We start from the raw sequence: 25,878 nt of genomic DNA, 5'->3' as shown, positions 1-25,878 counted from the left end.
TTGAAATTGCCTTCATGCAAGATTCTTCCTTATTCGACAGAAGAAACGCAGTATGATTTTTTTTCTTCGTTTCAATACCTTACGTATGTGTGGCCAATTACGTACTCCTTCTTTACTCCTCTAGCAGGGATGCAAAAGCACCAGGTGTCTGAGTGGTGTCATAAATTATTGTAACCCACAACAAACTCGACCATATCGTGTTGCTTACGAATCAGATGGATTGTTGTTGTGAGACCTACATCAAGTATAAGAGTATGTTATTATAGGAACAGACATGGAAGCAAAGGAGCTGATTGTGTGTGTAGGAACGCAACTTCTCTTCTTCTAGCATAAACAGAATTCATCAGTATCTAGATTGCTTTCTTTCGTGGTAGTTCATTTGTTCTCCAAAATTATAGTTGACAATGTCTTTAAGGAAACCGAGTACAAGTGCTGAATTTTCTTTAAAAAAAAAAGTGCTACGAAGTGAAGCTCGAAGAATAATTTTTTGTGTTTACAATTTTTGGAACTTATAATAAAAAATTTACAAGAGTCAGATTCAGACAATGGCGAAATATTAATTGACATAGACGATAGTGAAAGTAGTGTTGAAGACGAACGTTTAGCAGTTCCACTGGAATAAGTTAATAGGTAGGTTATTCAGTTGCTATATATACTTCTAGGATACACAGCCAAAATCTTTGAGTTTGCTGGAATAGTATATTTACATTGTGAATAATATTGCCAATGTATGTGTAATAATCTCAACTAGAGGAAGAGCGAGAAGGGCAAGGGGAGTCCGAAATCCGGCAACACCGCGCGGAATATCGCACAGCATTGGCTACTGCCCGTGATGCTTTACATCTGAAAAACACAATAGGTATATTGATGCACTATGGGAGAGGTACGTAGAACCATTCTTTAAATTTGGGAATTGTGATAAACAAAATTTTAGTATGAGACGTGAAGTTTGAATGTTCAATAATCGATTGATATAAAACAATACTTTCTACTTTAGTCACAACTTATAGTCTAAGATCATTGGTGGTGGTTGATTTTTACCTCAAACTTTAGAAAACTGATGGGTAACTTTATTGAATGTTAAGAGTTGTAGTCATGACTCATCGTCTAAAGGCAATACATGATACCTAATACGCTACAACATTTTGAAATTTAGTCAACTCACTGTATAAGGTGATGCAATCTGATTGGTTAACTACTGACAAAGTTATTGTTAATGCAATTTGATTGGCTGACTACTATATCTCATGGAATCTGTTACAATTAATTAACAAAATTAATTATTGTTATTCAGACTTATGAGGAGATCCATGCTTAGTTGACCGTTGACATTTTTCCGTTCAGTAGTTGAGTTTACACGTTTGAACATAACAATTAATAACAATAATTAATTTCTCTGACCCGACTTTTATTTTAGAATTGAAGACTTCTGTTGCGTTTTAATTTCATAATCATACTTGATATATCAATGCAGTGTGTATATTAAAGCAAACGCCAAAAATATAGGCGGGTTGCGCGCGCAACAAAAAGTGGGTGGAGAGAGCAAGAGCCAACTAGCAACCTACGCACTTGCCACATTTACATTTGTCTTGCTCAGTCACTGTCAAGGTTTCATGTTTCGCGCGCTTGTTGAAGATTAGTTACGGCAGAACGCAGGCTTTGAGCTGTGTCTAGGTAAACGGCTGTCGTCTGCTTACTCCTGCAACAGGAGGGGAAGGAGGTGGCACATGACAAGGGAGAATTGACAACAGCGAGCTGTAAGGTGCGCGCGCAGCCCGCCTAAATTGTTGGCGTTTGCTTTAGTGCACTACTTCTTCGTTTCTTACAGGAATTTCGAGCCCATAAACTCATACTTTCACTACATAGTCCAGTGTTCGAAAAGATGTTATATGGTTCGCTGTCAGAGGGTCAAGAGGAGAATCCAGTAATTTCTGTGCCCGACGTTCAGCCTGATGCTTTCAAAAAAATGTTGGAGTAAGTATGTACACATTTTAAAACTAAAGCTGCATAAAAGTTAGTGAATTCACATCCTCATGAACACAACTCTATTTGATCGCAAACAAAGCATATTCCATTTTGTACCCTTGAGGCATCTAGAACAGTACAGTGAGTAATTTCAAGGAATCACTCATGCTATTGTTACTGCTGTGTAGGTGGTTTTGCAACACAAACAATGAAAAATTAAAACGGTAGCTTTATTCTTTCAGCGCAGACGAGGAGCAGTACAGTCAGGAAACTATTAACAGTGGAACAAAACCTCATATCTCATATTCATCAGAAGGCAAGCATAGTGGAGTTAGACGAAACATCTGCCACACTGTGATCGTGACACAGTTTTCTGTTTGCTTTTACCTGTGCAAATGAATGAGGTATGCAAAAAAAATGTACACAGTTAAGCATCATGCTTGAAACATTTTTATTTCAATGTGCTTAGCCATCTTCCATTCCATCAATTGCCAACAAGATTCAATTAGCAGAAAAATATAAAATTGAAGGAGCATATTTTTTCTAAATTTAAAAATTCGGAAATAGAGTAGTTCTTTTCCAAACGAAAGCAAGAAACAGTAATTTCTTTTTGACTGCAATTTAAACATTTTCCCCACCAAAATCGGCGTGGTTTTGGAACCAATTTGACTATAGGTTGCTGTAAGTAAAAAGATAACCATGTATTCTTTATAGATAAGAAATATTGATACATACACTCGAAGTAACATTTTCGCAGTTCTTTTGAGAAATTATGTTAGTGAATATCCATTTTTGTTAGCCACATTGCAACATTGAAATAATTTGCACTGTACATAAGAGGATCACGTTTTGTAATCCTAAGTAGATTTCATCCTTAGTATCATGTCTCTTACGTTCATTCAAACGCATCAAGGAAGACATTTGATTATTCCTAAACCTCACACACTACATGTGAGGCACAGTGGACTGAGTTACAGCCTTATCATGGTCAGTACCGTGCCATGGGCAGAGCAAGGGAAAATGTTACTCATCTTAGAAAAACGCGTATGCACATATATAAAGTGGAAGGACAGCTCGCGCCAAGTGAACTTTTTGTGATGGACAAACACCGTGTGCGTAGGTTTTCTCGGGCTTCTCCCGTTTCCTCCCACTTTCTTCATTTCACCATTTCATTCATTATTTCATCACAGTCTCCTTTAACCTAACCGGCATAATCGTGGGACGTAAAAATCAAAGATTTCATTTCATTTTTTATTTTAAAATGGAAGGAAAAAATATAAAAAGTGCTCAAAATCAAGGAAAAGCAGGGTTTATTTTTGAAAATTTTCATACGCTTCGCGCCAACCATAGCGCTTCGCGGCTGGGTGTGTCGACCTCACTCATATGTATGGGGGCGCCGTCGTATAATCTCGCCCCGGGTGCTGATTTTCCACGGCACGGCACTGATCATGGCGGATTAATTTTGAATCAATTTTTATCTGTACAGTCTTCTTTAGAAGGGAACTACCTATCTAGCAATCTTTGAAAAATTAATCTTATGAATGCCTTATCTATTAATCTATTAATCTCTCTCTCTCTCTCTCTCTCTCTCTCTATATATATATATATATATATATATATATATATATATATATATATATATATCACTACTGCACTTTAAAAAATGTAATTGTTGTGTCTAGTTGAGTAAATATTTGATTGTAAAAATCAAAATGGCATTATTATTGAAGCAACCGTAGCAAGTCTTCACCATTCATCTCATCCGGCATTTGCATACCTGCCTGTCCACTTATCTGTGTTGTTCCATCCTTGGAAAATAAGATTATTCTTCCATCAAGAATAAATGGGTAAAACTCACCCAAGTTAATAGTTTGTACATACTCATACAAAACAGTTTTTCAGTATAATCTCTGTAAAGATTAATTCTCATCTGCAAACTGAATTGAAGCTCCGAAACTCACCTAAAACATTCTGTTGCACAAATTATACCTACACATGTTTTAAACGTTGCTCTGTTCCCATCATCAGTGCAATTTAAAGAAACATGTTGCTTGAAGAAAAACATTTTGAAAAATCTTATTCGATTTTGACGAGATATAATGTATATCTTTTTGTTAGCACATCCTGATCATCCCTGTTGTATGCATTTGAAATCAGTCAAAGATAAGGAAATAAAAGGAAGTAAGTTCCTCAAAACTTAAAGGCCTCCTTGTTTTAATAATATAATAAGAAAATAATTTTCTTTAGCTTTCCTCAAAATTATTCGACTTTGATGCAACTTGGCGTATATTATCTTTGAGGCTTCCTAATAATCGCACTGTAATGTATTAAAGTCAGTCAAAAATAAAGGGTTTAATTATATCCTGCCGATATTTTAAACCGAAGTTCCATTGTAAGTTTCTTAAAAATTATTCCATTTTTATTCAGTATGGTGTATATGTTCTTTCAGACTTTTCAACATTCCCCCATTACTTCACTATTTGAAAATAAAATCACCTAAGAATGCAAGGTGAACTTTCCTCCAATGGAAGGTGAATTCCATCTTGACTATTTTTTAAAAGACTGTTCTACGGTAGCGTTAGTAAAATATTCGATTGTGGTGTAATATGGGGTGTATTATTTCTGGCACTATCCAATCATTCCTACTTCTGGCTATAATATTAACTCAGAAAACTGTGAAAATGTTACTTTAAGTTTCATATATGACTTTCCTAACTTTCATATTTGCTGATTATAATTTTTTGCTTCAAAAAAAAGTCTCAAACACAACGGAAGGAAAAGCAGGAAATAATTGTAAATATTTTCAGTGATGACAGACAAATATATATATATATATATATATATATATATATATATATATTAATCCGTGGGTAACTTGAGAATAGTTCAGAATTAACCATGTAGAAAAGAATAATGTGTTCAAAAACTTTTTTTCAGTGAACAAAAATTTTAGCATCTCAGATAAAGTGTTTGCAGTTTTGATAGAAAAAGTGAAAAATAATTTTATTTATTTAGTCTTACTTTATATAATGAAGGTACGGTTAATCATACCTTGTCTTCCGCTTAACCATGGCAATATAAATTTTACAGTTACTAGTATTAAAAACAAAATCGAAATAATACTTTCCATAAGTATAAGCTTTGCTTGGTGTATAATTAAACACAAACAAACAACTTGCCGAGCAAAACAATATATTCACATTAAAAATCTACATACGTGTGACAGTTTCGCCAACTAACGCTCTGGCTTCATCAGAGACATCTATGATAGTGTCTGATGAAGCCAAAGTGTTAGTTGGTGAAACTGTCACACGTATGCAATTTCTTAATGTGAATATATTGTTTTGCTCAGCAAATTGTTTGTGTTTAACGAAATAATACATATCTAACATAGAAAAAGATATACATATAATCAAGTACACACGAAACAGTAGTAATAGATCAAGAAAAACAATGTCAAATTCACAAGCACATACAATCAGCTACTGGTACGCATATAAAATATTGAGGTAAAACTAAAAGAGTACAAAAACACACGAGAAGAATGAAGAAAAAGGAAAGAAAATAAGCAGTTTTGTTATCAGGTTTCAGTAAACCTCAATCAAATCAGGAAGAACTTGCTCAGCCGACTTTCTAAGTAGACGTATTGAATGTGATTGTCGTGTGGTGGGTGGAAGGTCATTCCATGCACAGGTAGAGCATGTAAAGAATATAGAAAAGAACACAGATGAAATTCTAAATAAACAAACAAACAAACAAAAAGTAAATGAAAACACATATAAATAGTCAAGTTAAACGACATATACCATTACAGTTCGATTCTTGTAATGGTAAGGGCAAGGGCGCTGATCCTTGGGGGGGAGGGGCTAGTGTATTTATAAATATACAATATTTGGCATAATTTGAATGCAATTTGTCTTAACATCCTCATATATATACCTTCTGCGTCTGAGTGCCCCCCACCCCCACCCTCGCCAAATTTACAGAGAAATCGGCGCCCTTGGGTAAGGGGTCAGAATAGCAGCTCTGACAATGGAAGAAGTTGAAGAAAATGAAGGCTATCTTGCTTCATAAAACATAATGTAAATTACATGGTATCCTTTGATAATTAGACAAAAAAATCTCTGGTAGATTAGCTTGCATTGGGTTAATTTCTTTTCTTTTTCGTCGTTGTTGTATTATTTTCTTTTTTTGTTTGTAAGTTTTTGATTAATTTCTTGCGTTCTTTTGATCTTTTTAACTTCAATATATGTTAACAAGTATAGAATTTTTCAATGACTATGAGAATACAAGTTCTAATACAGTAAAATACAGGGTACATAATAAAGAGAAATGCATAGAACAATACAATACATTTAGGAATATCACTACATAGTACAGTAAAATACAAAATACCGGTAAAGAAGTATAATACTTAGAATATGACATTATTAAAACACCAACTTAGGTTTTATATTACAAAAACACCGATTAATAATAATTAAGATTACAATCATAATAATTAATATTAGCAATATATATAATTTATGAAGATAGTTTCGATACATTAACAAGTGGATTTGCATACATATTATACATATTTTCAAAGTCAGCCAACAAAAACTCTTCAACAACATAGAAAGCATTTTTCACCAGTAGCTCTCTTGCACCATTTGCGAATTTTTTTTACCAGAATTAATATTCTTTATATTTTGACATGTTCAAAGCACGAATCTTCTATCTTTAAAAAGTCTACCGCGTCCACGATTTACTCTTTTGCCTTTCTCTGGTATGATCCATTTTGTTCAATTCTTGAAGTATTCATTTTTCGCCAGAATACAGATACTCTTCTTTTCTTGTTAGAAGGAGAGAACTACGGCAAAGTGTTATTTTTATTTTTATTATTTATTTATTTATTTATTATGTAAAGCTTTATGGAAGTTTTTAACTAAAAGAAGAAGCATAATTTTCCTCGGAAAGAGCAGTGATGTAGCCTACTCCTCCCAGAATGGGGTCACTTTTGAAGGCATTTTACACTCGCAGCACTTCACTTCCTGCTACCGAATTCTACACACAACTGGTTTCTGATTGCTCTGCTGTGGCTTACTGTCTGTGCGATTCTAGCGCCCCTGGTGGTCATTCCACTTCGTTTCCATAAATGTGAACCGACCTTTTGTATATGTACAGAGATGGAAGGGTTAGTGTTTTATGGAATTAAAATATATTTACAGAGTGATTTTAAGTTAAAAATTATTCGTAATGCATTGATTTTTTTATGTGAAAAGTAGATAAAGCAATATGCAATGCTCTCCAAAAGAATTGGGCAATGAAAAATCTTACCATAGTGCAATAAAAGCAAAGTTTGTCCAAAAAAAAAAAAAAAGATTCCTTTCATGTCTAAATTGAAACCTAAACTTCGTAGTTTATTATTTAGATTTAGAAATATGTTTTTCCCATACACGTCTATCTTGAATAGTTAATCCTAGAAATTTAGCAGAACAAGAATAATTCAAAGTTAAACAATCATTCTCTATGAATAAGGTTTCAAACAGTTTAGGTTACAGATGAAAATATAAAACCTTAGATTTATCTGCGTTTGTTTCCAAATTGTTGCTCAATACTGAAATTGTGAGTTTTCCAACAGTTAGTTTAAAATTATTTTCTAATTGTGAGATTGTACTTTCTTTTACCAAAGTATTAATGCCATCTGTATATAAGACTATATTCTCGGCGTCAAGAATTTGGTGTAAATCATTTACATGCATCAAGAAAAGAATAGGACTTAAAAACGATCCTTAGAAGACATCCTTGATAAAGCCATTAGATGATTTGTATCTTACAAGTCGACCATTTTGACATCTCGAGATGTATACAAGTTGTTTCCTATTCATCAAATACGAAGAAAACCAAGTGTAAACTGTATCTGTTAAGCCGTAATTATAAAATTTCTTTAGTAATATCTCGTGATTTACATTGTCAAAAGTTTGGAAAAATCAGTGAATAAGCCTATTGCATATTGCTTGGCGTTTAATGTGTTTGTAAGCTTTCACAAGAAATCAAACACTGCAGTATCCGTGGATTTCTATCTTTGAAAAGCGTGCTGAAACGGTGAGGTAATTTTATGGGAAAGCAGAAAACTGATCGTAATAGTGCAATATAATACGTTGTTTATAATGTTAATGAATAATGTTCTACGGCGATGAGAATTTATGTAATATGCTTGTGGCCAATGTCTTGACGGTATGACTCTTTTACATGCTGCATTATTTCATCTGTTTTATGTTTCTTATTTCTTTGTTACTTCTGCCATTATATTTGTCTTGTGTTTCTGATTATGATCAATATCAAAACTTCATGAACAGTGTGTGAGCAACGTAACAGTCTAGTAAAGTGAATATCTTTAACGAAAAGTTTAATTGAATATCAAAAAACATACATATTGCAACTTTGCTGTCTGTGCATTCAACTGCTGAAAATTTTTTAAAAACGCTAAAATAATGTTGAATTCGTGTCGGTGAATGAAACTTGTATTTTCTGAAACACTCATATGCCAAATGTTCTGCCTTTATGACCAACGTTTGTGGTGGACAACATCGTGTCCGTGGGTTTTCTCGGGGTACTCCCGTTTCCTTCCACATTCTCATTCCACCAGTTCTTCCATAATCGATTCCTTACCTTCATAATCGTCTCCCTTACCCTGAGAGGCATAATCTTGAGTCGTTAAATTAAAAGATTTTGTTTCATTTCATTTTTATGACCAACATTTGGAAAACGGCATTAAATAATATTACAATTAGCCCTGTAATTTTATTTAAAGCATTTTTATTTAAAGTTTGATAATAGGTTAGATATGACCTAGAAGGAATATTTCCAATTACAGTATGAAAGAATTGTCTAAATCAGTGTAATATTTCAGAGAGTACTTCAAACGAACTTACGCACTGATTTTATAATAGTATAATATTTACACAATCGTTGTGAAAGCTCTAAATATAAAATATCAATTGTCTATTTTTATCTTTCTATGCAATCTCTCAACAATTCCTTTTATTTACTTCTTTCTTGTCTTTGAAGATGGATGTACTATGGCAGTTTCAAAAGTCCTCTAACTGATGTGTTTGAGGCATGTGAATTGATGTACGCTGCAAACAAGTATTGTATACCGCAATTGATGAACGAATGTATTAAATATGTAGAGGAAAGCATCAATGTCTCTTCTGTTATTTTTGTTTACGAATTTGCGAAATACCTGGACAACTCATTGTTAAAAGATATCAGTTTACGGGTAGGTATTTTAATATAATTTTCATTAATTGTAATCATAATGGAGTATAAGTACAAAGGTTGTTCAGCCTACGTCTGGCCGATTTCGTTCCTTCCCCCTCCCGGGCAGAATAGACTCACCCGACCTGGCGCGTGGCGTCCTGCAGTGTTTTGCAGTGGCTTCCTGGGAACGGAGTTGCTTTTCCGCGCGGACGACAATAACGTACAAAACAAGGCCATTGTTGTGAGTGTTGTGTTAAATTTGTTTCCTGTGTGGGTTTCCGCTCTGTGACCAAAATGCCGCCCAAACTAAGCCGGTTTTGGGAAGGCTATGTTGTGGCTCTTTATGACGCCCACTTTAGTGTTTCTCTCATTAGAAAACAGTGCAAGAAGAATGGTTGCAACATCAGTTTAAGTGGAATAAAAAAAAGTGGAATAATGTTATTAAAAAGTACAAGGGCAACGAAGCTCCACCATTTGGATCACCAACGAAGTTGCCTAGGAAGCGGGGATGCACCAAGGTCACCTCCACCATGCAGAGGAAACTTCGCAAAATGGCAATGCGAGAAAATCCGCCAGGAAAAAGGTGTATGGCTAATCGTCTTGACGTGTCTTTGGGGACTGTGAGCCGGACGTTACACCATCAACTCAAGCTGGAAAAAATCATGAAAGCTCGCGGCCATCTTCTCACGGACGCCCACCAAAAGGAACGAAATTGTAACGCCCGGAAGCTGTACGAACGGCATCTGGCAAAACAAAGGCGGATGTATGTCGTAACGCTCGATGAAGCATGGATTTACCTTTCCGACTGCGGCAAACCGAGAGCCATCATGTACCGAGAGAAAGGCGCTAAAAACTTCAGAAGGTGGGTCCGTGTCTGTAAGGAATCCTTCCCAAAAGGGTTCATGGTCGTTACTGCTTACTATTACCGAGGTAAACTGAAGATTCGTAGGGTGGTGGAAAACTGCAAGATAAATTTGCAGTGTTTTCAGGAGCAGTTCATGCGGCCGATCTACGAGCATGAGATTCCAACAATGTACGGAAATGACGCCAATCTGGTGCGCATTCACATGGACAAGGCCTCATCACATACCTCACGATCGTCCCTCGCATTCTACAGGGAGATGGAGGAGGCAAGTGGTACACAGATGATACCTTTCAATGAGGTACCTGTTAAATCTCCAGATGCAAGTCCTATGGACTATTGTGGATTTGGATTGCTGAAACGGGCTTTGGGAAAACGGCGTGGGACAACTGTGGAAGGACTTTGGAAAGCTGTGCAAAGGGAATGGAACAAGATTCCTCTCCCAGTTCTTCAGAGAAGCCTATTACAGTGGAAATTACGCTGTCGGGCTATTGTTAGGAACCAAGGAAAACACACCGAGCACTTACGGACCTGGCGCCATGGATTCTTCCAAATTTTTAGGTAAGTCGAAATTGGCCAAATGTAGACTGAACAACCTCTGTAATTTACAGTGAATAAATTAATATCTTTAAAAACAAAAATTATGATTATTCAAAATAATAAGCACAAGAAAATAAAACTTCAGTTTTCGAAAGAGGGAAAAAATGTTTTTCAAATGTACACTTCTCCAAAATATAAATACGCACCTGAATTTTTTAAAGTCTCTTAAAACTGTAAGTTTCGCATAAAATTGTGACGGTTCTCTTTTGGATCTCTGGTGCCAAATATTGAATTAGTTACATCTGTGGATAGTGTTTTGCAGATCCTGACACGATTGTAATTTGACTAGGTAGAGACATTCCGTGGGTGGAGTAAGGGGAGCATTTGTCCCAGACCCCGCGCTGTGTGGGTCCGACGCCATAGTTAGATAGACTGTTTTAAAAAGTAATAATAATACTCTTTCTGATTCATCCTTAGAAATAAAAATATTTAGAGATGAAACTATCATTTTCTAAGGCACTTTTCGAAGTGTTACCGTTAATATCGCAAAACGTACACAGTTAACATTATTATTATTATTATTATTATTATTATTATTATTATTATTATTATTATTATTATTATTATTTATTAAGTGTTCTGCCTTTAGGCAGATCCTGGGACTAATGAGGCTTTTTTTCTTCTTAACTTTCAGTTTGGGCCTAGAAATGTTCCTTCCAAGTTTCTCGATTTTCACCTTCCTCGTTTAACTCCCAATATTTTCTTCAATTTTTCAAATCGTTGATCACTTGTGTTCTTCTTCTTCCTATTCCTCGCTTTCCTTCTATGGCGGTAGGAATTTCTTCGCAACATGTGTCCAATCCAATTGACCTTCCTTCGAAGGGTACTGGCTAGAAGCGTTCTCTTCTCCCCTTTCCGTTTTAAAGTATCTTCGTTTGTTACTCTTTTTGTCCATTTTATCTTCTCCATCTTCCTCCAACACCAAATATCGAAGCTCTCCAAATATTTCTTCTCTAACTTCTGTAATGTCCAAGTCTTTGAACCAAAATCCAATACTCCATATATAGCACTTGACCAATTTCTTCCCTAGTCCAATATTAAGGCTGCTAGTTAAGAGTGATCTTTTCTTGTTGAATGCTTCTTTGGCTATGGTAATTCTTGACTTGATCTATTTGGTGCAATGCGCGTCTTTGTCTTTCGACGAAACACTTCCAAGATATTTGAAATAATTGACCTCTTCAAGTTCTCTTTATTCTAGTCTGACCCGTAAGGGCGAATTTCCACGTGATATTCTAATGACTTTCGAATTTTCGTTGTTGATTTCCATTCCATATAGTTTTCCAGTGTCAACTATTTTGTCAATCATCTCCTGTAGTCTTTCTTCGGTTCTAGCTATAAAAACCATATCATCTGCATACCTGATCTTGTTAATAATCTGCCCTCCAATCTTAAAATCTCCAATTTCTATTAATGGTGCCTTCATTAAATATTCACTATAAATGTTGAATAATTGGGTCAACATACCAGATCCTTGTCTGACTCCTCTTCCGATCTCCACACTATTGGTTTCTCCTTATTCAAGGGCAAACTTGACTCGTTGCCCTATGTACAGGTTGCGAATAAGTAGTAGGTCTCTGCAGTTGACCCCAATTTCTTTAAGTATTTTCAGAAGTTTCGTCCAATTTACCCTGTCGAAAGCTTTCTGTCAGTCTATAAAACACAAACACAACTCTTCCTTTACGTCTAAAACTCGTTCTGAAATAATTCTCATCAACCCAGTGGCATCTCTAGCGCCTTTTCCTTCCCGAAATCAAAATTGATCTTCCTCCAGCATTTCTTCTATCTTATTTTCCAGCCGCCTGTTCAATATGCGTGCAATTATCTTTCCAGTGTGGGAAATAAGGCTAATGGTTCTGTGCTCGATGCATTTCTTTATTTGCTTTTTCTTGGGTAATGTAATCATTGTAACATCAAGAAAATCCTTTGGCCGTTCTCCACTCAGGTAGATCTTGTTAATAAGTGAAGTCAGTGCTTTCATTGCATCGTCTCCTAATTCCTTGAGCAAATCTACTGGTATGTCGTCATCTCCAATGGCCTTTCTCTTTCGCATGTCTTTGATTGCTTGTATTACTTCACTTTTCAATATACTGGGTTCTTTCTCGTCATCATCCACCTCTTCCTTTACTTCGATCGCAATATCTTTAGGGCGATTCTTCTGATCATACAAATATTTTATGTATTCCTCCCAAATTCTAAGTATTCTTTGATGGTCAGTGACCGCATGACTTTGTTGATCTTGATTCCAAACGTTCGTATACTTTTGTTAGCTTTTCCTCCTAATTCTTGTGCTTTATGATACATCACATCATATCTGCCACGCCATTGGATTTCCATTATTTCTTCACATATCTGTTCCGTGTACTTTTTTGGCTTTGTCCGTCTCTCTTCTCAATTCATTATTCAGCCTTCCGTATTCTTTGATGTCCGTGCTTTTCGCCCTTTTGCGTTGGTCCATCTTCTTAAGTGTTGCGTCAGTTATCCGTAGTTTTCTCGGTGCTCTTTTCATCTTGCCAATGTATGTCAAGTAGATTCTGCTTAACTTTTCCCAACTATTTTTTTCTACATTGTCTATCATATCAGCAATTACACCGAATTTTTCTTCAGTCTCTTCTTTGACATCACTATGCATACTTCTTAGTCGCTCTAAGTTCCATTTTCGATTTTTCCTCCCATTTTTCTTGATCGCCTTTAACCAGGTTTGCATTTCCGCCACTGGTCGGTTGTTGGCATATACGTTTGTATTATCACAATATCCACTGGTTTTGCATTTAGTTTTACAAACATCAAGCGGTCACTGCAGCGTTCCACTTTGGTTACACTTCTTGCTACTTCGTTCTTTATTGGTATCGTGACACCATTCTCTACCTTCACGCCACTCGAATAGAATATTGTGTAATTTCCCGATACTGTCTCGCCTTTCCCTGGCTATCTCACTTCACTTAAGCCCACTATGTTCACTTTACATTTGTCCATTTCCACTTTTAAATTTTCAAGTTTACCCACACGTCGTAAGGCTATGTTAAAGATAATTGTGATGCAATATATACAATGAAGATATACAATTTAAACTTTAACAGTGCGAAAGTTGGTTAGAAAATTCATGTGTACTACATAGTAATTAGTAGAGTATTGAATTCTAAATTTGGTTGTCCTTTATTCAATAACGCTGAGTATAAGAGGATTTTCACAAGTGAATGCACCAATAACTTATTATGTTACGTTAACATTAGAGAGATAGTTCCAATAGTTGTCGCACCGAATGTTACTCCGCTGATTACTGATCTTACAGAATCTTATCTTAACGCTGCGTATAAGAGGATTTTCACAAGTGAATGCACCGATAACTTATTATGTTACGCCAACATTAGAGCGATCGTTCCAATAGTTGTCGCACCGAATGTTACTCCGCTGATTACTGATCTTACAGAATCTTATCTTAACGCTGCGTATAAGAGGATTTTCACAAGTGAATGAACCTATAACTTATTATGTTACGCTAACATTAGAGAGATCGTTCCAATAGTTGTCGCACCGAATATTACTCCGCCGATTACTGATCTTACAGAATCTTATCCTAACGCTGCGTATAAGAGGATTTTCACAAGTGAATGCACTGATAACTTATTATGATACGCTAACGTTAGAGAGATCGTTCCAATAGTTGTCGCACCGAATATTACTCCGCCGATTACTGATCTTACAGAATCTTATCCTAACGCTGCGTATAAGAGGATTTTCACAAGTGAATGCACCGATAACTTATTATGTTACGCTAACATTAGAGAGATCGTTCCAATAGTTGTCGCACCGAATATTACTCCGCCGATTACTGATCTTACAGAATCTTATCCTAACGCTGCGTATAAGAGGATTTTCACAAGTGAATGCACCGATAACTTATTATGTTACGCTAACATTAGAGAGATCGTTCCAATAGTTGTCGCACCGAATATTACTCCGCCGATTACTGATCTTACAGAATCTTATCCTAACGCTGCGTATAAGAGGATTTTCACAAGTGAATGCACCGATAACTTATTATGTTACGCTAACATTAGAGAGATCGTTCCAATAGTTGTCGCATCGAATGTTACTCCGCCGATTACTGATCTTACAGAATCTTATCTTAACGCTGCGTATAAGAGGATTTTCACAAGTGAATGCACCGATAACTTATTATGTTACGCTAACATTAGAGCGATCGTTCCAATAGCTGTCGCAATGAATGTTACTCCGTTGATTACTAATCTTACAGATTCTTATCCTAATTTTGTATAACAGTAGCATGTCGCATTCCCCTCACCATTTCTATCATAGCTGCATCTGGGGAACGCACTTTGCAAACCTAATAATAATAATATTTTAAAATATACATACAATAACGCTTGAATGGACTGACTGATTTGTATTCACATCGAAATATTAAAGAAATCAACAAATATGAATTGGTGTAGGATTCATTTAAAAAGATGGGTACGACGAGAAGTTTCTTTCTTTTAAAGTTAGGCTCTCTTGGATCAAATAAACCATACAATGTGATTATAAAAGCAGTAATAGTGATAATGGAAATAAATAATAATTGATTTTTATTTTTATTTATTTATTTATTTATTAGAAATCCGTTATACGTGTAAAATTAAATATTTTCAAATCCTATTAGTAATATTAACTGACAACTTAAAATACATTTCAGTTCATTTCTTTTTCCTTTTAATGAACAAGTGGATTGCGTTGCGTATTGTGAAACAACGGTAGACTTTGAAACTATGGGTTTTAATGTTAAAACCGGAAGTGGCATATCTATAGCTTCCGGTTGCAATAGAAGGATAAGGTCGAAGGTTACTCAATTGAGTTAGTTGGATAAGACCATTGGGTCATTGATGCAAATTTAATGGTTCTAGATTAATAATGGTTTAGTTATTGCACCATTCTTCCTAGATCTAGTTCAAGTCGGAGGTGAATTGAGATATTGCTTATTTATTTCCAATGCGATACGAGTACAGATATTTTGGTAGTTATAACAGTCACCACAGATCTTTTCGGAGATGTTATCAATGTGAGTCGATATTTCAACACCCTTGCGGCAGAACCTCGAAATCAAAAAAGTGTCTTCGAACGAGGAGTGTTACTTTCCTCTATGATAACACTAGAGATTGCGCATGTTAATAATAATACACCATTGACAAAGGCCCTGACTCCTTTAATCTATGATCCTGATCTTTCTTTATGGAACTTCCATGTCTTTCAGAAGCTTAAAGGGCCGGTTGGACCAAGTCCGAAAAGAGCTCGGCGTTGGCTGCACTCACACTAACTAACTAACTCTATGGCCTATGGAACCCGGAGATTCAATGCCGAGTTCACAAAAGCTCTCCACTGACTTCTATCCTTAACCAATTGGATCCAGCTTCTGCTATGTATTCCTATCTCTGCGAGATCCATCTTAACATTGTCCTCCCATCTGCGCCTAGGTCTTCCTAATGATCGTTTTCCTAATGGTTTTCCAGTCAAGACTTTGAAAGCGTTTCTACTTTCTTCCATTCTAGCTACATGACCTGCCTCCTAAGCCTCCTGGACTGATTACTCTAACAGTGTTGGGTAAACCGTATAAATTATGTAGTTTCTCGTTATGAAGTTTCCGCCATTCCCCATTCCCGTTCCTCTTGGGTCCGAATATTCGTCTCAGGATCTTGTTCTCAAATACTTTCAGTCTGTGTTCTTCCCTCAGAGTAACCGACCATGTTTCGCAACTATACAGAACAACAGGCATGGTTATCGTTTTATATATTTTAAGCTTCAAATTCCTCGACAGAATTCGCGACGACAAGAGATTTTGAACCGAATAGTAACATGAATTCCCTGCTTTTAGTCGACATTTAATTTCTTCGTGAATATGATTTTCCTCTGTTAATATTGATCCTAGATATTTAAAACTATCCACTTTATCAAAAGTATTATTTAATATTTTAACGCATCCATAATTTGCCGTATTACGGTCCCGACGCACTTCCATGTATTTAGTTTTCTCTCCATTTACTTCTAAATCCATGTCCCTGTAGGCGTTTAATAAGATCTCTGTATTTCTTTCTATTGTTCTCCTATCATCCCCTATTAAATTTACATCTTCAGCATATAACTTGGTGAATACAGTTCAACTCTAGACTTTGGTTGCTATCTTTAATTTTCCTTATAGCGTATCCCAGAACGAAGTTAAATAATAATGGCGACAACGCATCTCCTTGTTTCAGGCCATTTTCGACTTGAAGGCTCATGGACAAAAATTTTCCTACCCAGACTTTACTTTGGGATTCATTTAAACATATCTTAATTAATCTAATTAACTTTCTCGGTATTCCAAGTTCTGTAAGAACGTTGTATAATGTTTCTCTTCTAACCGAGTCGTAGGCCTTTCTAAAATCAATAAATAGTTGATGGACCGGGGTATTGTATTCCCACTTCTTTTCTAGTATATGTCGAATGGTAAATATTTGGTCGATAGTTGATCGATTTCGTCTAAATCCGCACTGATAATCTCCAATAATTTCATCTATGTATGGGGTCAATCCTGCTAATAGAATATTTGAGAGGATTTTATAGGATGTTGAAAGAAGAGAAATGCCTCGATAATTATTACAGTCAGTTTTGTCGCCTTTTTTGTGAATTGGAACAATGATTGATTCTTTTCACTCTTGTGGCAATTCTTCCTTGTTCCAGATAAGGAGAATGAGTTTGTATATCTTGTTCCACAATTTTTCGCCTCGAGCTAAAATTAACTCAGCTGAAATTTCGTCTACACCCGGAGATTTGTGTTTCTTTAATTTCTTTATAGCGATTTTTACTTCTATTCGATTGGGTTCTGGAATATACGGTTCTGCGGTGTGTATCTACTTTTCTCCACACATATTAGATTTTAGCTGCGTGTTCTGCAAATCGTCAAAGAAATCTTCCAATCTATTTAAGATGCTATCTCTATCAGTGAGGACCGTTCCGTCAGCTTTCTTTAATATATAAGCACGAGGTTGATAGCCTTTCTTAAATTCGTTGATCTCCTTATACATGTCCCAAATGTTTTTATTTTTACTATTATCTTCAAGTTCCTTAATTTTAGCTTTCAAAAAATCGCGTTTCTTTGTTCTAAAAGTTTTGGAAGTTTCCCGCCTGATGTCTGCGAAATTTTGAGTAGTTATTTCATTCGGATTTTGTAGCCAACGTGATTTTGTCTATTTTCTCTTCTCTGCTAATTTAATGCATTCCTGGTCGAACCATGGTTTGTTCCTACGTATTTCCGCGTGTCTTTTTTTTTTCTGAAATTTTAATGCTATCTCTAGTTTCAATTTAAGTATCCTCAACATTCCGAATCCTCTAAAACCGAGAATCTATTCGAAACTTAAATCTGATATTCCTCTCTTACCTGGCTCTCTTCTAATTTCTTTAAATTAAATCTCTCCCTTTTCGGACATTGAATATGCTGCTCTCACACTATCATAACAATACCTGAACAGAGACTCTGTCGCCAGGTAACAGAATAGAATAGTGTATTGCCATATTGCCAATAACATAGAGAATATTCACATGTGAGAATAATGATTTCTTTTTACTTGCTTCCGCTACGTTTAAGTAGACTTAAGTTCTAAATATTTACTTATTTAATCATTTTATTTTCATTAGGTGTTAAAATCACAAACGCAACAACTGATAGAAGATCCAAGCTTTGTCCATTCGAGCCCAGAAACTTTGTCAGAGCTTCTCGATTTGGATAATTTAAATGTGAGGAACGAAAGTGTACTTTTCACTGCTGTAGAGAAATGGGCAGAACATCAATGTGCTAAATCTAAAGTACATCCCACTCTTATTAATCTTCAGACCGCCGTAGGTGAAGAAATGATAGGAAAAATCCGATTCCTTTCCTTCACAGCTGAAGAGTGTCAACAAGTTCTAATGATTTCAGATTTATTGAGCGCCGAACAGAAAATCATTATTTTTAAGAGCATTATGTGGCCTTCAGAATATTCGTTACCTAGTATCTTAAGTAATAATACATCTCGACGTGTCTATGAAAGAACAGTTAATTGGTATGATAAATTAGTGAAGTATACAGGAAATGAACCGGAATATAAAATCATGTTCAGAACACAAAATGACATTATTTTGCTTGGTCTGGTAATCATTACAGAAAGTATCAATCGAGTTGTAAGTGTCAATCAACTCCCACATTTTGACTTTGGCCCAGTTGCCAATGGTAGTACCAGAAATGCAGCATCTCAACAAGCAGAAAAGAAAATTTTAATTAAGTTGGGAACATTTTCTGACTCCAGTGAAGCCGTAGAATATAAACTGGCTCTTGGAGATAATGTTATCCAAAGCATCACAAGTGGCGGTGTAACTTTAAGGAAAGTTTATTTTCCAAAACCAACTTGTCTTGTTGCAGGCAGATTGTTAGAATTGTATGCTTTTGTTAACAATGACATCACAAAATGCTATCGCTCCAATAACAAAATACCCTTTAGTTTCGATATATTTGATATACTTACTGAGAAAAGTGGTTGTATTGCGGGGTTAATAATACAAGGATATTGAATGAACGAAAGAGTTATTCAAGATTATCGTTTCCTGATCAGAAAACTACAATTACAAGCTAAACTAACTGATTTATTGAGTTATAATCATGTTACATTAAATTAGTGGTTCCCAACCTTTCTTCACTGACGACACAATTTACTTGATCGCCCCGACATCACGACGCACTTATTTGATTTTTTTTATTAAAAATAATATAAATTATTATAGTATAAGATCTCAAGTATATATAGTGTAGTGACTATGTAGCACTAAGCATTGTTGCTCCCGCAGGCGACTGGTAGACTGTTTCAAAATTGATTGTAACTTATTATTACATACTTCATCATTTTTAAATTCTAAAATTTCGCGACATACCTTATGAGATCGCGTGATACATCGGTTGGGACCCATTGCATTAAATTAACGTAAGTACTTTAAAAAAAGAGACCAGAACTCAGACAAAAAAAATCCATGGCCAGATACATTAACATTATACAAAAAGAAATGTTTGTACAGTACAAAGTGAAAATAATAACTTAGGCTGTTACGTCCAGAACATTAATTATGCACAATATTTTTATTATGGGTAATCTAAATTTCGGTCGTTGCATTCAAAATATTTATGATTTCAACAATTTCTGTTCTTAAACATCCCAGTTGACATATTATCGAGATGTGCTTTGTGGAATTAAGTTGAATAACATAAACTATTTCCAAGACATTTCGTATTAGAAGACTCCTTCGAGTCAATTGACCGACAAGTTACATAGTTGGGTCACTTTTCTTAATATGTGTGTATATATAATTTTTAATTAAAACATCCAGTGCAGGCTTATGAACATTAACATACAAGCTCCTTATATTTTTTATTATTATATTTAACCATTAAAGATTAGTGGCGTAAAATAAATTTATACATATATTTTTGATAATTCATAGATTGTCATCGTATAATAACAGTTTGTTAAAAATTTGTAAAGTAAAAGTAAAATTAACCGAGTGGAAAATGTCTTTATATTAATATTCCGTGTTGTAGTTTCGTCAATTTATCATTTCCTTCATCAAACACATTAGTAGCTTCCTCTTCTATCGTGCTTATATTTTCTTTCAATGTTGTCACTGCTATTCTTATGTCTTTCTTCCTCTTTTATACTCATAATAGCTTATTGCACTGGAAACATTGATTTTCTTACCTCTGTTTTTTCTTTTCTCACTTTGAAGTTATTTCCTGAACTAAGTTAGGCGTAATATATCTGACGAAAGTAGTACCGAAATTGTAACACAGTTTATTAATATATGTAACTCTTTGCCTTGGTCGGATTTTATTTTTATTCTTATTCAAGTCATACGTAGTTCCGAATGTAAAATAAGTATATTAGACAACAATTTCTTATTCTGTCATGTAATTCATCATCATAAATCGTAAACATTATTGTTCTCTAACAATAAGCATAAATTATTTTCCTTTTCTTTTCTTCTCTTAACAGGTTGACTGCCAAGGCATTATCATGCATATTGTCCCCAAGGCCACATTACTTTTTGTACATACATTATGTTTCGTTTGACCCATAAATTGAAAAAAAAAGGAAGACTTAGCTGAGATATGCAAGTTGATGTAATTATGCCCGAGTACCATCTTACTCATGGCAACCGACATAAAAATTTACTCTTTCCCATGAGTACCAAATTTGGTACTCGGGCATAATTGCGTCATCATCTTGCATATCGAGACAAAGAATGAATCCGCTGGGAAGATCAAGCGGGAATTTGTCCCTCCCACCTTGCCTGAATTGTGGCGAGTATTGAGTTCCAGATTTGCCAAAGCTCAGACTTTGGTTTAGGGACGTCTATATTTTTATCCAGGGGGACAAAAAACTGTATTCTCTCGCATCAAAAGGGAAATTGCATAAAATCAGCAGTATTTTTTTTTCAAGTTTGAGGGACAAATTCCCGCTTGTCCCTCCCTGGGGATTCATTCTTTGCCTGGATATGCAAATTGATGACGCAGTTATGCCCGAGTATCAAATTCGGTACTCATGCGAAAAGAGCAAATGTTTATCTCGATTGCCATGAGTATCAAAGATGGTGCTCGTGCATAATTACGTCATCAACTTCCATATCTCAGCAAAGTGTGCACTATTTGCAATTCTGGGGTCAAACGAAACTGAGCATTCAGAAATCCACATTATAAACCTCAGTTTGAACAATAATATACGGACAGAACTCTCTTATATCTATAATGCAATAACTTTCTTAAAAATAAAGATATTTGAATGCTAAAGCTATCGTTTTAATGAGTGATTTTTATGCTGTCCAAATACATGATAAAACTCATGAAATTGAGTACCGATATAGGCCTACGTGAAAGAAAGGAAAACATGTGGCGAGTACCAAATTTGGTACTCACGGCAACCGTGGCAAGTAATGTGAGTACCATTAGTGGTACCCACGGCAGTCAACCTGTTAAGGACAACAGTCACTAGGATTTATTTTTATATTACCATAATCTTCTAAAAAAAAAGGTACTTTTTAATAAATTATTTAGCGGAATATACATTTATTATTTGAATTTTCTTTGCTGATATTAAGAAATAAGTTAGAAATTAAAATTTTTAAATACTATATTACAGAAACAAGAAGTAGACATTCTGGATCAAAGTGTCTTTTATATCTTTTGTAGAATAAAAACAAAATGTTAATATGAGAGTTAAAAGTTTATACAAGGTTATAAGCTTAAAAGTAAAAGCACTTAAAAAAAAAGTTGTAAATTAAATTTTTTCAATACTACAATATTACACAAAAATAAGAATTACACATTCTGCTTCAAAATGTTTCTTATATTTTTTTTATAGAATAAAAGCAATTTGTATCTTGTTCACCATAAGGTTGGAAATATTCTACAGTGTTAATAAAACAAAACAGACGAAAGTATCAAATATATATTAACAATATTTGTGTTACAGTTTCGGGAATATAACATCGCCTTCATCAGACACGTTATCAACAAAGACAATGTAACATCGCTTTCATCAGACACGTTACCAATGAAGGAAATGTAACATCGACTTCAGCAGACACGTTATCAATGAAGGCAATGTAATATCGCCTTCGTCAGACACGTTATCAACGAAGACAATGTAACATCGCTTTCATCAGACACGTTATCAATGAAGGCAATGTAACATCGCCTTCATCAGACACGTTATCAATGAAGGCAATGGAACATTGCTTTCATCAAACACGTTATGCTGTGTTTGACGAAGGCGATGTTACATTACCGAAACTGATACATAATCATCATTATTTTGGTACATTGATTAGTTTTGTTTTATTAACCCTGGATTGGTATACATATGAGCGCAGCGCACACTTCAGGGTAAACTCATTCATTTCTCATATATTACTAACAGCAGCATTGTGAAATTATTAGCAGTCTTTTGTACTTTCTGTAGTCAAGGGATGTAGCTACTGTAGTGGCGCAACCTAGCTAGTTGAAATTCAAACATTGTTAAAAAATAGTATATCGTGAATATGAGCGTGGCGCTTACACGTATACTAACGGCGATAATATTTTTTTTTATAGACTCACAGTTTATTATTTATTTACACGTGTGTAATTTTGCACTTTCGTGTTATAAGAGTAATCGAAAGGAAATCCTAACATGGCTACATTGAGTCAGTGAAGTATAATGTATCATTTTCAAGGGGTTTAAGTACTTTGTTTAAACTAAGATTACTATGTGTAATTGCACTTTAGTAAGTAATTATTCTGTTTTCCTTTATATAGCAACAAAGAGTTTGTTAGCATTATACTTATATTCACTGTGTTTAACAACAAATGTGTTTAATTTTTGATACAGACAAAACCATATAGTCAATATAACGCAAGTAATGTTTTCTATAACATTAACACTTTTGTGTTTGTAACATCTAAAAATTACATGTCTTTAAATATAAACCAGAGTATATATATAATGATGGAAACAATTATTTGGTTTTATCAAAGAAAAATGTTGGACTACCTTACGTTATGTTGACTAATATTTTTGAGTGATTATGAGCTGCTAAGTTATCATAAAAATATTTTAAAAATTAAATGACTTTTTGAAATTCTAAGTATGTGGTAACACCATTTCTCATAAATAAAACACTATAAAACAAAGTAATATTGTTAAAATACATTTTTCCTGCATCATTAATGGCTCTAATATATTTCTGTAAATACCATGGTTGACAGACAACAATACGAAAAACAGATGTGAGCGCGTGGCTCATACGTATACCAACAGTATGACATCAGAGAAGTATAACAATCCAGGGTTAATACAATAAAAAATGTCAATATCAAGGTTATAACCTTAAAAGCATTTTTATTTTCTTAAAAGTGTAATTTATTTTTATTTATTTATTTATTTATTTTGTAATAGTATGTGATATTTTTACTAAAATTGTAGTTTTCCTCTATTTGTTACATTACAAATACGAATTAATAACTTTTATGTATATTATGAAATAAAGTACAGTGAAATATGTCCATACGGAGAATCTGTTTTCAGTGATACTCTGAATTTAGTTGAATGATTTTACAGTCCTAAGATTTCATATAGTTATATTAAGAGCAATCTATTCAGCACGGTAACAATCATTTTGACTACGAATACAGATAATAATATAAGATTACATAATACAGAATATCAACTTGTTCCTGTATGCATATATGAATTACTTGTATTAATAATACGGTATATATAGTATTTTATATTATATTAAGTAAACTGACAAGAACAACGCAAGTAAGTACTGGCCCTTTGTACTCTTAAACAATGAAAGTGTAAGAGGAGATTTGATTCATTGTTTATGAACATCTTAAAATTCTGCCTGGAAAACTGTGTGATTAGATTATTTAATAACAAACTGCAAAATCAATAAATAGAAATGATAATATTAATCATAGTTATGAATAATGAGACTTGTTTTCTTGAAGCTATATTGAAACTGGGGATTAATGAACAACTTATATTTTTAATTCCACACATGCCATAAAATTTATGTTATTATTTTTAGAAAATTAAAGATAGTCAATACTACAAGCATATGCTACGACATTTAAAGAAACACGCAATTGCAATATTAATTGCTTTGACTTCTAATTAAAATGCAATTCCTGTAGCTTTCTTAACTCCACGGGAAGACAAATAACCAATACGTACTCACCCAACGGCGAATACTAAATGGCACCATTTTTTTCTATGAACCAGAAATACATACAAAAACTACGTTTCCAAATGAAACTATATACATTAGAGGATCACTTCAAAAAAGTGGTGGGCAACTGCCCCCTCTTGCCTCCCCTAATCGCCGCCCATGATTGTATCACATAAAATACAGCTTCTGTACAAGTAATACTTGCATGACTTGGCCGAACTTGTTTCGCCTCCTGTAGTATGGCGCCCGGTGCCGCCGCCAAAATTTTGCACCACGGGCGCCCATTTTTGGGGTCACGTGGTTTGACGTCATAGGGTCACGTGATGTTAGGCCACGCCTTTTGGGTCACGTGATGTTAGGCCGCAACTTTTGGGTCACGTGATGTTAAGGCCACGCCTCTTTGGGTCACGTGGTGTTAGGACACGCCTTTATGAAATAGTTCCACCGAGGGGTTGATTTTGTTCCCTTTTACGGCATAAAATTTTGGTGATTGTTACCTTTTGATGAAATACAGGTGTATGTATAGCTCACCTTGCGGTATCTAATTTCAACTTTTGCGCCTCGCGTCCCTAGGCCACGCTCCATGGTTTACGCTCGCCCTTTATCGGTAGTTCTACAAAAGGGGTTTATTTTGTTCCCTTTTACGGCATAAAATTAGGAGATAGTTATTTCCTTTTTTACCTTATAGGATATATGTATAGCTCATTTTGTGGTACCTAATTTTAACTTTTGCGCCCCTGGAGTATGGCGCCCACCGAAATTTTGCGCCCCATCCCCTCTAGTTTACATATTTTTACGCTCCGCCTTTATGGGGTAGTCTCACCTATAGGTATGTTTTGTTCCCTTTTATGGGTATAAATTTGAAGAATGTTATTCTCTTTCTTACCTTATAGGGTGTATATATAGCCTACCTTATTTTTGTTCCCTTTGATACGCCCCTGCGTCCATCTTAGCATCGCCTTTGGGATTACGTCAGGGGTCACGTGGTGTTAGGCCATGCCTTTTTGTTTTTATATGCTCCGTCTTTATGGGATAGTCCCACTGAGGGGATTATTTCGTTTCCTTTTATGGTATAAAATTTTGAAGATTGTTATCTTTATTTCTTACATTATAGGGTGTATGTATAGTCCGTTTCCTTTGATAAGTATCAACGATTGATTTTGGAGCCTTATTACGTTATAAGATTATTTGGAGGCATATTTAAGATTATTTCCTTAAATTTGATATGTACTTCGTGATCCATTTCGTTCCTTAAAATATACCTCAGGGATGTACATGGATACCTTACATATGTTGATTATTATGTTATAGACATTGCAGTCGTCCGAGTTTGATCCTTTGTGCTAGTTTCAGGAAATTTTAAGTTTAACGTCCCCTCGAGGCTCAGGGAAACGATGATGAGAAATGATATGACGAAACAGGAGAAAACATGAACTTACTTGACT

General features: G+C 34.9%; 1 protein-coding gene across 2 annotated transcripts in view; it reads left to right on the top strand.

Annotated features, from left to right (window-relative positions):
- The window catches only part of LOC145662379 (BTB/POZ domain-containing protein 6-B-like), a 127,591-nt gene extending 103,565 nt beyond the window's left edge, over positions 1-24,026 (top strand). For both annotated transcript variants that reach the window (XM_081727896.1, XM_081727897.1), the window contains 3 exons: positions 1,829-1,974; positions 9,019-9,229; positions 18,338-24,026. In XM_081727896.1, coding sequence (XP_081584022.1) covers positions 1,829-1,974; positions 9,019-9,229; positions 18,338-19,246 — 1,266 coding nt within the window. In that variant the 3' untranslated portion in view covers positions 19,247-24,026. The remainder of the gene's footprint in view (positions 1-1,828; positions 1,975-9,018; positions 9,230-18,337) is intronic.
- The last annotated feature ends 1,852 nt before the right edge of the window (positions 24,027-25,878 follow it).

The sequence above is a fragment of the Thermobia domestica genome, chromosome 10, assembly GCF_964235325.1.
Source record: "Thermobia domestica chromosome 10, izTheDome1.hap1.1, whole genome shotgun sequence".
Taxonomy (NCBI): domain Eukaryota; kingdom Metazoa; phylum Arthropoda; class Insecta; order Zygentoma; family Lepismatidae; genus Thermobia; species Thermobia domestica.
This window is presented reverse-complemented; position numbering and strand designations above follow the sequence as displayed.